This window comes from Nyctereutes procyonoides, unplaced genomic scaffold (assembly GCF_905146905.1).
Source record: "Nyctereutes procyonoides isolate TBG_1078 unplaced genomic scaffold, NYPRO_anot_genome, whole genome shotgun sequence".
Lineage (NCBI taxonomy): Eukaryota > Metazoa > Chordata > Mammalia > Carnivora > Canidae > Nyctereutes > Nyctereutes procyonoides.
Genome location: NW_026575126.1, coordinates 8,672,524 through 8,684,692, shown reverse-complemented (window position 1 = coordinate 8,684,692; position 12,169 = coordinate 8,672,524). Strand labels below are relative to the sequence as shown.

The following is a 12,169-nucleotide window of genomic DNA, read 5'->3' as shown; positions in this document are numbered from 1 at the left end:
CGTCACTCTCCCCGTCACGGTCACACCCCCCGTCACGGTCACTCCCCCCCCGTCACGGTCACCCCCCCCGTCACGGTCACTCCCCCCGTCACGGTCACTCTCCCCCCCCGTCACGGTCCCTCCCCGTCACGGTCACCCCCCCCCCGTCACGGTCACTCCCCCCCCGTCACGGTCACCCCCGTCACGGTCACTCTCCCCCCCGTCACGGTCACTCCCCCCCCGTCACTCTCCCTGTCACGGTCACTCCCCCCGTCACGGTCACTCTTCCCCCGTCACGGTCCCTCCCCCCCCGTCACGGTCACTCCCCCACGTCACGGTCACCCACCCCGTCACGGTCACTCCCCGCCCCGTCACTCTCCCCCCCGTCACGGTCACTCCCCCCGTCACGGTCATCCACGCCGTCACGGTCCCTCCCCGTCACGGTTACTCCCCCCCCCCCCCGTCACGGTCACTCCCCGTCACGGTCACTCCCCGCGTCACGGTCATCCACGCCGTCACGGTCCCTCCCCATCACGGTCACTCCCCCCCGTCACGGTCACTCCCCCCCCATCACGGTCACTCCCCCCCGTCACGGTCACTCCCCCCCGTCACGGTCACTCCCCCCCCCGTCACGGTCCCTCCCCGTCACGGTCCCTCCCCCCCGTCACGGTCACTCCCCCCCCGTCACGGTCCCTCCCCGTCACGGTCACTCTCCCCCCCGTCACGGTCACTCCCCCCGTCACGGTCACCCACCCCGTCACGGTCACTCCCCCCCGTCACTCTCCCCGTCACGGTCACTCCCCCCCCGTCACTCTCCCCGTCACGGTCACCCCCGTCACGGCCCCCCCCCCGTCACGGTCACTCCCCCCGTCACGGTCATCCACGCCGTCACGGTCCCTCCCCGTCACGGTCACCCCCGTCACGGTCAGTCCCCCCGTCACGGTCACTCCCCCCCCCCCCGTCACGGTTCCTCCCCGTCACGGTCACTCCCCCCCCGTCACTCTCCCCGTCACGGTCACTCTCCCCATCACGGTCACTCCCCCCCCGTCACTCTCCCCGTCACGGTCACTCTCCCCGTCACGGTCACTCCCCCCGTCACGGTCACTCCCCCCCCCGTCACTCTCCCCGTCACGGTCACACCCCCCGTCACGGTCACTCCCCCCGTCACGGTCACTCTCCCCCCCCGTCACGGTCCCTCCCCGTCACGGTCACCCCCCCCCCGTCACGGTCACTCCCCCCCCGTCACGGTCACCCCCGTCACGGTCACTCTCCCCCCCGTCACGGTCACTCCCCCCCCGTCACTCTCCCTGTCACGGTCACTCCCCCCGTCACGGTCACTCTTCCCCCGTCACGGTCCCTCCCCCCCCGTCACGGTCACTCCCCCACGTCACGGTCACCCACCCCGTCACGGTCACTCCCCGCCCCGTCACTCTCCCCCCCGTCACGGTCACTCCCCCCGTCACGGTCATCCACGCCGTCACGGTCCCTCCCCGTCACGGTCACTCCCCCCCGTCACGGTCACTCCCCCCCCGTCACGGTCCCTCCCCGTCACGGTCACTCTCCCCCCCGTCACGGTCACTCCCCCCGTCACGGTCACCCACCCCGTCACGGTCACTCCCCCCCGTCACTCTCCCCGTCACGGTCACTCCCCCCCCGTCACTCTCCCCGTCACGGTCACCCCCGTCACGGCCCCCCCCCGTCACGGTCACTCCCCCCGTCACGGTCATCCACGCCGTCACGGTCCCTCCCCGTCACGGTCACCCCCGTCACGGTCAGTCCCCCCGTCACGGTCACTCCCCCCCCCCGTCACGGTTCCTCCCCGTCACGGTCACTCCCCCCCCGTCACTCTCCCCGTCACGGTCACTCCCCCCGTCACGGTCACTCTTCCCCCGTCACGGTCCCTCCCCCCCCGTCACGGTCACTCCCCCACGTCACGGTCACGCCCCCCACGCGGGGCGGGCCAGGCACTGAGGATCCAGGGGACACAGGGGGCGACATGGGGGCTCCCGCGGAAGGTGACAGGTGCGCCCGGTCCACGTCTGCCAGAACACGGGTCGGGCCCACAGCTGCCAACCTGGGTGCGGGGGGAGGAGCGGCGTGGCCCGGGGACCTCGGGGCGGCGGCGGCGGCGGTCGCGCGGGGACTTGTGGGGACGCGTGGCCGCGGGGGCCGAGGGGGGCGGGAGCGGCGCGGCAGGACGGAGCGGACCGGGCGGACCCGGGCGGTGCGCGCGAGGCGGGCGCTCGGCGCTTTCTGGCTTTCTTGGCGCATTTTACGACGTGGACCCGGTGGTTGTGGCAGGCGCGCGGGCGTGGGCGGCGCGGCGCGGCGCACGTTCCGGCCACGGGCCTGGGCTGCGGGGCCACCTGCAGTGGAAGCCGCCCCCGCCCCGCCCCGCCCCGCCCCGCCCCGCCCCGCCGCGCCCGCTCGGCCCCGCTGTCCCCCGTGACGGGATCGCGGCCGCGGGCCACCGAGTCCTGGTTCTGAGCCTGGCGGAGAGCCTCGAAGCCGCGATAGAAGCAGGTTGCGAACATCACCACGGAGGACGAGCGGGCCGACCGAGGTCTAGAATCGGGGACAAAATTCTAGACAGCAGGGGCACCGGGCACTGCCTGCCTTGCCTGTGCATCCTCCCTCCGCGGAAGAAGAGCAGCCGGAAATCCCAGATGGCGACTCCGCGGCGTGGTTTGTGCAAGGGGGGCCCGGAGCGCCGAGCGGACCCACATTCCGGCAGGGGCCTGAGCCCGCAGCGGCGCTGCCCGAAGGAAAAGGTCTTTTTTCTTTCTTACTTTCTTTTTTTTTTTTTTTTTTTTTAAGGTTTTATTTATTTATTCATGAGAGACCCAGAGAGAGAGGCAGAGACGCAGGCAGAGGGAGGGGCAGGCCTCTGCGGGCCTTGACCCCGGGACTCCGGGTCACGCCCTGGGCCCGAGCCGGGCGTCCCGAGAAAGGTCTACCTTCCCCTCAGGTGACGCATGGCCCCCTGCGGTGGTATCCAGCCGCCAAGGTGACCCCAAGTGATCCCGCCTTTTGACGTGCACACCCCGGTGTAACGTCCTCCCACACTGCGTGACACAGCGACGTGGCAGGCTGGCACCAGGGTGCGATGGCAGGTCACTCCGAGGCCTAGGCTGTAAAGCCGCTGTGGCTTCGGCCTCTGTACCTCTTGGGTCGCTCGCTTTGGGGGATGCTCGCAGTAGTCCTGAAGGCACTCGGGCGGCCCGGCGAGGCCCCCAGGGCGAGGACCGAACACCCGACGGACGGGAGCCGCGAGTAAGCAGGTCTTAGCAAACCCAACGTTCGAGTGGCTGCCAACAGACCCTGAGCCACAGCCGCCGGCCACCGCCTTTCCTGGACTCCTGGGCCTCGGAGACTGTGGGGCTGCTTGTCGCTTCAAACTGCTGAACTTGGGGTCACTTGTTAGGCGGTGGCAGGTGACAGACACAGCTGCTGCTCCAACCTACGTTTTCAGATGAGCCATCTCCTGACCAGACTAAAGAGCCAGCCCTTCCTGAAGCCTGTGGGCCTGTCCTCTTACAGGGTCGGTAAATCCAAAGAAAAAAGAAAAATCCGGGATCCCTGGGTGGCGCAGCGGTTTAGCGCCTGTCTTTGGCCCAGGGCGCGATCCTGGAGACCCGGGATCGAATCCCACGTCGGGCTCCCGGTGTATGGAGTCTACTTCTCCTTCTGCCTGTGTCTCTGCCTCTCTCTCTCTCATTCTGTGTGACTATCATAAATAAATAAAAATTAAAAAAAAATAAAAAAAAAATCCGAAGAAAAATTCAAAATAGCAGAGTTCATAAAACAAAACAAAACAAAGCAGCAGGGTTCTGGAAATCACCGATGTGCAGCGCTTGCCAACGCCAGAGTGCCCTGGGTGACCGAGGTCTGTGGCCTCCTGTGCCACGAGCGGCTGTTGGAGGCGCCTGGCCGCCCGCATACACCTGTGCCTTGTGGAAGGCTTCCGGGACGCAGAGGCAGCTGAAAGCAAAGGCCTGCGGCGTCGCTGATGTACCAGTTGCTTTGCTGTGGCTTCTACGTCAAGAGTCAAGGGTCGTGGAGGAAGCGCCGCTCTCCTCCCTGTGCCTGGATTCAGTCCTTCCCTGCACAGCCAAGGGTCAAAGGTTCTCGCTCCTCAGCCGCTGGGTGGGGGGGGGGGGACCCCGGGGGGTGGGGTACCCCCCAGCACCTCAGCGGAATGCGCGGGCGAGCGGCCTGCAGGCCCGAGCGGTAAGACCACCAAGACCACCGCCCAAGTCCAGGCAAAGGAGGCCGGTGACGCCCCGAACGAGGTGACTAACGGATGCCAGCAAAGCCCCAGTGACGCGGTAGCAGGAAGACGCGGAGACGCCCCCAGAGACAGGCCGGAACCACAGCTAGGAATCCAGCCGGGGTGGAAGCTTGTATTTTTGTCCATTTACGTAAGTGATCCCTCGGCTCAAAGTTCTGACCCGGAGGTCAAGGGTCGCGTGCTCCCGCCCAGGCCACAGGGATGGGGCGGGGAGGCCCAAGGCGGACGCTGTGGAGGGAGGAGGCCAAGGAGGGAGGAGGTTGAGGAGGAGGCTGAGGAGGGAGGAGGCCAAGGATAGGGCCCAGGAGGGAGGGGGCCGTGGAGGGAGGAGGACGAGGATGGGGCCCAGGAGAGAGGGGGCCGAGGAAGGGGCCCAGGGCCGGTCCCCTCGCTGCGCCGCGTGGCCGTGTCGTCCCGGGCGGCCCCGCGGCCCCCAGTAGCCGCTGCACCTGGGCTCCGGCCGCGAGCGAGGCCACGAGCGAGGTGCGTGCGGCACATCGGCCCGACCCGCAAAACGCTTTCCTGGTGACGCCCCGGGGGCCTGGCTGCTGGCGCTCCGTTCTGAGGGAGACCGGGCGCCCCCCTGCCCCCCCCCGCCCCCGCCCCCCAGCCTCGCAGCCCCGCCCGGGGCGCCTGGATCCTGCAGACACGTAGGCGCTGGACAAAGCGGCCGGTACATCAGAGACATGTGCCATCGCTTTTTTATTTGGCAGCAGCAGAACTACATCCATGTTACAGCTTCTTTAGCTAAAGAGCCAGGGCTACTTGGTTTCTGCTCCGCTAGAGCTTCCCCTGGCGTTCAGGAAACAGACACACTTCCTAGTGTGAGCCCAGTCAAGGCGATCCACGGTTGTTCCCCGACAAACCAAAACAGTAGCATCATGTAATCGTTAGGAACAAAGAATGCCCCTATGTCCATGAATCACAGATTATACAAATTCTTAAGTCTCACAGAGAAATTTCTAAATGGAATTAATCTAAGCATAAAACAAGAGATTTGAACTCCGCCTAATTCTTTTAATCACTTTGAAATGTATATTCAAATAATTTCCTCATACGTATTCACATTAAAATAAAAGCAAATTATGTCATGAACATAATTTGAAATTTCTGATTATGAAGGGTCACAGAGAAATATATTAATTTTCCTTTGGCATTCCTATCTCATGGTTTAAATTCTTTCGTGATGCAAATAATCACTCTTTAGGTAATCATTTAAGTAGAAAACATGACATCTTTTTTTTTTAATTGAAGTATAGTTGACAATGTTACATCAGTTTCAGGTGTGAAAATGTTACATCTTAAGGCAAGAAAAAGTGAATATTTTTTATAAAGTCAGGTAATTTAACAATAGAATCGAGATAAATGGATGTAAATAAACAGTACTTTTTTATGAGAAAGTTTTTTGGAGCTGACTAAAACAGTATGAAAAACTTGGCTTCTAAAAAAAAAACTTGGCTTCTTTTAAAAAAATCTTTAAAAAAAAATCTCATTTTGATGTTTAATAAACACACTGTAAGTCTTAAGTGAAAAAACTAGAGCTTTAGAACAAAACTAAAGAAACCAAAATGGAAAAAAAAAAGTTACCAAACAAATCACCTGAACACAGATTTTTTTTTCTTCCAGAAAACAGGAGGAAAAAACCACTTTTTCAGGATGAATTCAAGGCCCTCTTGAATATTATAGTGGACACAGGGTAATGGATGGTAGTGGGACTTGGTAGTGGCAATGGCAATTTTCTCATAGTCCTAGCATGATTAAGTGTCAAACAGGGTTTTTTTTCCTAAAAGGTTCTAGACTAGTTTATTCATTTTTTATTACTTAAAACATTCCTTTAGTTGTTTAGCCCAATTTCAAGGCAACCTGAAATTGGTACATATGTCTTAAGTACTCTTCTGTGGTCAGAACAATTTTTAAGAGATGTTTCTTTTAAAAAGTTCAAGTTTCTTCCCTTACAATAGAGAGGTTTTTTCTATACTTATTACCCCTGAAGTTCTATTTGGTCACTCCTGTCTCTTTTCTCAAAGGCCACAAAGAAAGCATTTTGCTGAAGCAGCAGTTACATGACCAGAAACGAATCAAACTCAAACACTGAATTTGACAAACCAATCTCTTGAATATGGGCAACTTTTTTTTTTTTTTTAAAAGGTAAAATGTAAAAAAACCCACTTTCTGGAAAGCCATTCATCTTATCTGATGAAATAAATTCCCCAGAGTTATGTAGTAGCAGCATTATTAAATAGTGCAATTCTTCAAAATAGATTTCAAACAATATCCTCCTCAAATAAAAATGTAATTAAGATTACTTATAGCTTTGTTTATAAAAGCACAGCTTAAAACATTTAGCCTAACCCAACAGGAAGATTAATATAAGCAATACCGGTCTTGCCTACATAATGATGGGAATGTGTGCATGCACACACACACGTGTGTGAATCATTCAAGGCTACTGGTACCTCAACAAGAAGCTAAAAATACAAGATATGAATTAAAAAATAAACACATAATGGAATTTTTTAAGCTTTGATAATTCTAATTTCATTCCTCCATCAATAATAAGAATTATGAACAGCTGATTGTTAAATTAAGAATCTATGTAAGAAACGTGAGGAGCTAAAAATATCAGAGCAACATTTCGTATTGCTTAATGCTATAACCTACACATTATGGGACATAGTACATGCAACAGCATAACGATTCTGAGACTCATATTTTTTTTTCTGAGACTCATATTTTAACTAATACTACATAAATGTGGCACAAATGTAAATTTAAAACTTAAAAAGATTATGCTTTTCCTCCTCACTTTTCATTTTCTATTCATTAATCAGAAACTAGGCACTTTAATCTAAAACTTCATTTCTAAAAAATATATTTTAGGTTTTTCTGGGTAACTCCCTCCTAAAATAAATAAAGTCCACCTTAGGAGCAAAATCAAGAATCCAATTCACTGATATGCTAAATGAGCCACTTTAAATACGTGGTATATGATTTACAAACAAAATTAACACAGCTCTGAATGTATCTAATACACTCTGAAGAACCAACCTACTCAAATGAACAACCCATTTGTTCATTTATTTTATCATAAAGGACATGAAATCTATTTCCATGCCATTAAAAAATATTTTGTCCTATATTCAGAGGGAAAAAAAACCCTTTAAAACCTTATTAAGAGTCAAAGCATGAGTATTTTTAAAATAAGGACATAATATGACAAATTCCCAGTGTGCTGTAAGTTCTACAGAAGAAGGAAGGACAAATTACTTTACTATATCCAGATTAATTCCTTCAGATATGAGAAGACAGTTTCAAAACTGCACACAAAAAAATCTTAATTACCTCTCATAGTTAATAAATGTTATATTTTTAATAAATATTCAAGGGAAAACGCTCTAATCTATAAAAAGATAAAAAGAAATTTCTTCAGTTTCGTTATTCTAACTTACAGGACCAACAATAAGATATTCTGGAAACTGCAGTAAATCCAATATAAACTTTTAACTTGTAAACTTCTCAGTGTCAATTCACTTAAATATTTTATGATGATACTTGACCATTACAATTTCTTTGATTCAAACATGAGCGGATGCACAAGCAATAATTTAAGTAGTATAGATTAAACACCACTACCACCTAAACTTGATTGAACAATAAATAACTTTACAATGAAAAATACATTTTCAGGCAAAGTTAAATTCGTTGACACTAGGAGTAAGATATTCTTACAGAAGGGGACCACAAAGGTCTTGGCTAAAGTGTCTATTTTCAAGGTGCAGAGCATAAAAACAGAGCATTCGAGAATGATACTGGACACCGCAGACAGCTGCGGGATGACAAATCAATGAACTCCCGAGTACTGGTTTCAATTCAAGCAAATAGTTCTGTAAAATGCACAACATTTCATGACTTGAATTATTACCTAAAGACTAGAAAGCGCCACTTTGGGTACAGGACACAGGGATTCAATGACAGAACTTCTGCGTAGATACAGTACAGTCACTCATTCTTGACCAGATTTGTTTTCCCTCCCTGAGTCCATATCCCCCAGTTCCTTGTGATACATGGTACAAAATCAATAGTTACCTTAAATATTTCATAGCACACTCAAACTATATGGTTTTAATGGTACTTATTGTACTTTGGCTTCCAACAGGCCACTGGACATTACGTGAGCATGGCTACTTAGACAGCTGCTTGTGTGCCTCAGTGCATCAGCTCCAAGATAGGCCATGAGAAGTTCAGTGCGGCGAATAAGTAACTGCATGAGGTCTTCAGCCAAAGTCTCTATACTGGAATAGCGCACCTTCTCGAAGTCAAAAATGTCTTTGAGAAAGAAAAGAACTTGATTCTGGAAAATGAACAAAACAAATGGGCACTATCAGACCCAAATTATATCAATCTAAATAGTTACTAACATTGTGACAGGTATTGGAATAGTAGTCATTGGAAAAGTGACCTTGGATGAGTGATTGAACCTTTCCTAGGTCTTGTTTTCTTTTTCCTTAAAATATGGGATACTACTACTTATCCTTTTTACTATTCAGGGCTGATGTGATGATGAAAAAAAAATCTATGGGAAATGTCTGTAAATCCCAAAGCACTGTATAATTGTACACAGCTATTATTAATTTTTTCTCAATGATTGATTTTGTTGTTGTTGCTTTAAAGATTTTATTTATTTATTCATCAGAGACACAGAGAGGCAGAGGGAGAAGTAGGCTCCTCATAGGAAGCCCAATGTGGACTCCGTCTGGGACTCCGGAACCACGCCCTGAACTGAAGGCAGACACTCACCTGCTGAGCCACCCAGGCGTCCCAACAATTGATGTTTTCAGTGGTATCTCTGAACACTGGTACTACTTTAAGACAGGAGGGTAAACTATTTCCAATTGTTGTAATTTTTAAGTTTTGTTTTCTAATTTGAGAGAGAGAGAAAGAGCACAAGGAGGGGAAGAAGCAGGTGGAGAAGGAGAGGCAGAGAATCTCAAGCAGACTCTGCACTTGATTCTATGACCCTGAGATCATGACCTGAGCCAAAACCAAGAGTCAGACATTTAACCAACTGAGCCACCCAGGTGCCCCTGTAACTTTTAAGTTTTAAGTGTATACTTTGCCATACCCAAAAAATTTAAGATACACGAAAAATAAAAATTTCAGGTCTCAAATCAGTGGAAGATCATGATAGATATTTCATTTCAGTAAATTAATGCTTGTACTGAAATTTATGTTTTTATTGAAGTACAGTTGAAATACAGTGTGGTGCAGCCCTGGTGGTGCAGTGGTTTAGCGCCGCCTGCAGCCTGGGGTGTGATCCTGGAGATCCGGGATCGAGTCCTACGTCAGGCTTCCTGCATGGAGCCTGCTTCTCCCTCTGCCTGTGTCTCTGCCTCTCTCTCGCTCTCTCTGAATAAATAAATAAATCTTAAAAAAAAATAAAGAAATACAGTGTGGTATTAGTTTCAGGTGTACAACACAGTGATTCAACAAGTCTATACATGACTCAGTGCTCACCATGCTAAGTGTAGTTACCACCCCTCACCACACAACACTATTACAATATTATTGACTATATTCCTTATGTTGTACTTTCCATCCTCGTGACTTATAACTGGAAGTCTGTATCTTTTAGTCCTCTTCACCTACTTCGCCCATCCTTCCAATCCCCTCCCCTCTGGCAACCACCAGTTTGTTCTCTGTATTTATGATTCTATTTGGTTTCTTTGTTCACTTGCTTTGTTTTCTGGTTTCCACATGTAAGTGAAATCGTATGGCATTTGCCAGTCTCTGTCTGACTTATTTCACTTAGCATAATACCCTCTAGGTCCATCCATGCTGTTGAAAATGGCAAAATCTTGGGACACCTGGGTGGCTCAGCGGTTGAGCATCTGCCTTTGGCCCAGGGAGTGATCCTGGGGTCCTGGGATTGAGTCCCGCATCGGGCTTCCAGCAGGGAGCCTGCTTCTCCCTCTGCCTATGTCTCTGTCTCTCTAGCTGTGTCTCTCATGGACAAAGAAACAAAATCTTAAAAAAAAAAGGAAAAGAAAATGGCAAAATCTCATTCTTTATTCCTGAAACTCATTTTAAGCAAGTTGTATACTATTAAGTCACAGGCTGTTATGCCATGATGGAAAAAAAAAAAAAAAAGTAACTCCAAACAACAAAAACCAGAAATATTTCATTTCTCTCCCATGGAAATCAAATGTTAAGAAGTACTAAGAAGGCACACTTCATAGAACCACTGAACTCGGTATCTGGATGAGTCTTCAGCTATCAATCTGTCAAGCCTCCTCATTTTATAGATGAAGGAAAGAGGACAGAGCATGATTTGCCGAGAGTCAGGCTGCTCATTGATGACAAACCTGATTCCCAGTGCAAACTGTTCCCACTAAACATACACCTTACATTCTGGGAGTTGTTTTTTTTTTAAGCCATAAACTGATCAGTTTCCAATGACAGTAAAATAAATATTTCCTAGATATTCACAAAAATGCTACATTTACAGCACATAAACATAATAATTTTTTAAAAGAGCAGTAGAGTAAAACAACCAAACTTTGAAACATCAAAAACTTTCAGATTCATACTCGATTGTTTACTTTTATTTGCTCCTTGAAACACAGCCTAAACTCAAGATATGAAATAGTGAGACTTTTCTTGGTACTGTGCCAGGCAGAAAATTCTGCAAGGAGCTGTAACTTCTGTCTTAGCAAACTGCTGACATTGGGATACAACCTTACACTCCCATGTTCTCTCTCACAACTGGAATTTTATCATTTTTGTTACCTTGAACCAGAACTTCCTTCTAAGTTGCCCACACGTGCAATAAAGACATATTATTTGTTTTATACATTTCAAAAGGGTCCAGAGGTGGAGAACTGTCTGCAGCAACTTGACTGTAACATGGTAATGCCACACAAAAGTGCACATCCATCAGAGAAGGAATGGATAAGGTGAATGGACTTGCTGAAGCTACTCCAGGATAAAGCACCCAATCTAATGATAATGTTCCGTTAGCATTTAATCACTGAATTTAGGTGACTTTTAGAACTTTACCTTTCATTCACGTTCTTTTTTATACAAAAGCAAAATCAAAACAGATAAAACCTCATCTACTTTTCAATTCAGAAGAAAAAAGATGATTCAATGACTGAACATACCTTAAAGAAGCAACATAAGTCATAGAGAGAATTTCTAGGACCCAAAAAGCCCCAGGCAAGGACAGGGCTGATTTGCTCACAAATGGCATAAAAATGGGCAAAAAATCCATCTGGGATCTGTTGGGAAATGAAGGAGAATCAAGTTATTTTTACCTTCTTGAATTAGCTATCTCTAGTAAATTTAAATTGCTATCCATCATCTGATCAGCTCTTTTTGAGGACACACTAGGGGTTAACGATGAGCAAGCCTACTAAAGAAGTGAATAAGCTTACAAGTCACTTTTAGAGTCACAGAATGTTTTACATAATTTTCATATCCTAGCCAACAGTTTCAAAATGTGCTGAGGAACATTATTTCTTGAAGGCATTTTCACCTCATAAAAATACTTCATGAAAAAGTAATCATATTAGTGTTACAACCAAGCAATAACAAGAATGCTGTGGTGTTCCTGAGCAGTATGATTTTTAGGATGAATGAGATTACCATGGTTTCAGCTACTAAACAGTTCTATTCAATCACTTAATTAAAATATCTGAAAAAGACCTAAATTATTTTTAAATGCCTAAACATAAAAATATGCTTATTAGAATCATTTTAGTTGAGGAACCACGTATTACTGAAATACTTAATTGTATAATTACTACCTCTTCTTGTGCAATAGCAATCCATACAGTTATAATTCAGGAACCTCTCTAAGTTTATTAATAACTTTCCCTTGTTAAATAACATCCTGTGGGA

The 12,169-nt window shown here is 48.9% G+C and overlaps 1 protein-coding gene across 4 annotated transcripts in view; it reads right to left on the bottom strand.

The window, feature by feature from the left end:
• Nucleotides 1-4,948: 4,948 nt before the first annotated feature.
• MIGA1 (mitoguardin 1) overlaps nt 4,949-12,169 on the bottom strand; it is an 89,221-nt gene continuing 82,000 nt past the window's right edge. For all 4 annotated transcript variants that reach the window (XM_055340787.1, XM_055340790.1, XM_055340789.1 and 1 more), the window contains 2 exons: nt 11,431-11,547; nt 4,949-8,621 (listed from right to left, as the gene is read on the bottom strand). In XM_055340787.1, coding sequence (XP_055196762.1) covers nt 8,403-8,621; nt 11,431-11,547 — 336 coding nt within the window. In that variant the 3' untranslated portion in view covers nt 4,949-8,402. The remainder of the gene's footprint in view (nt 8,622-11,430; nt 11,548-12,169) is intronic.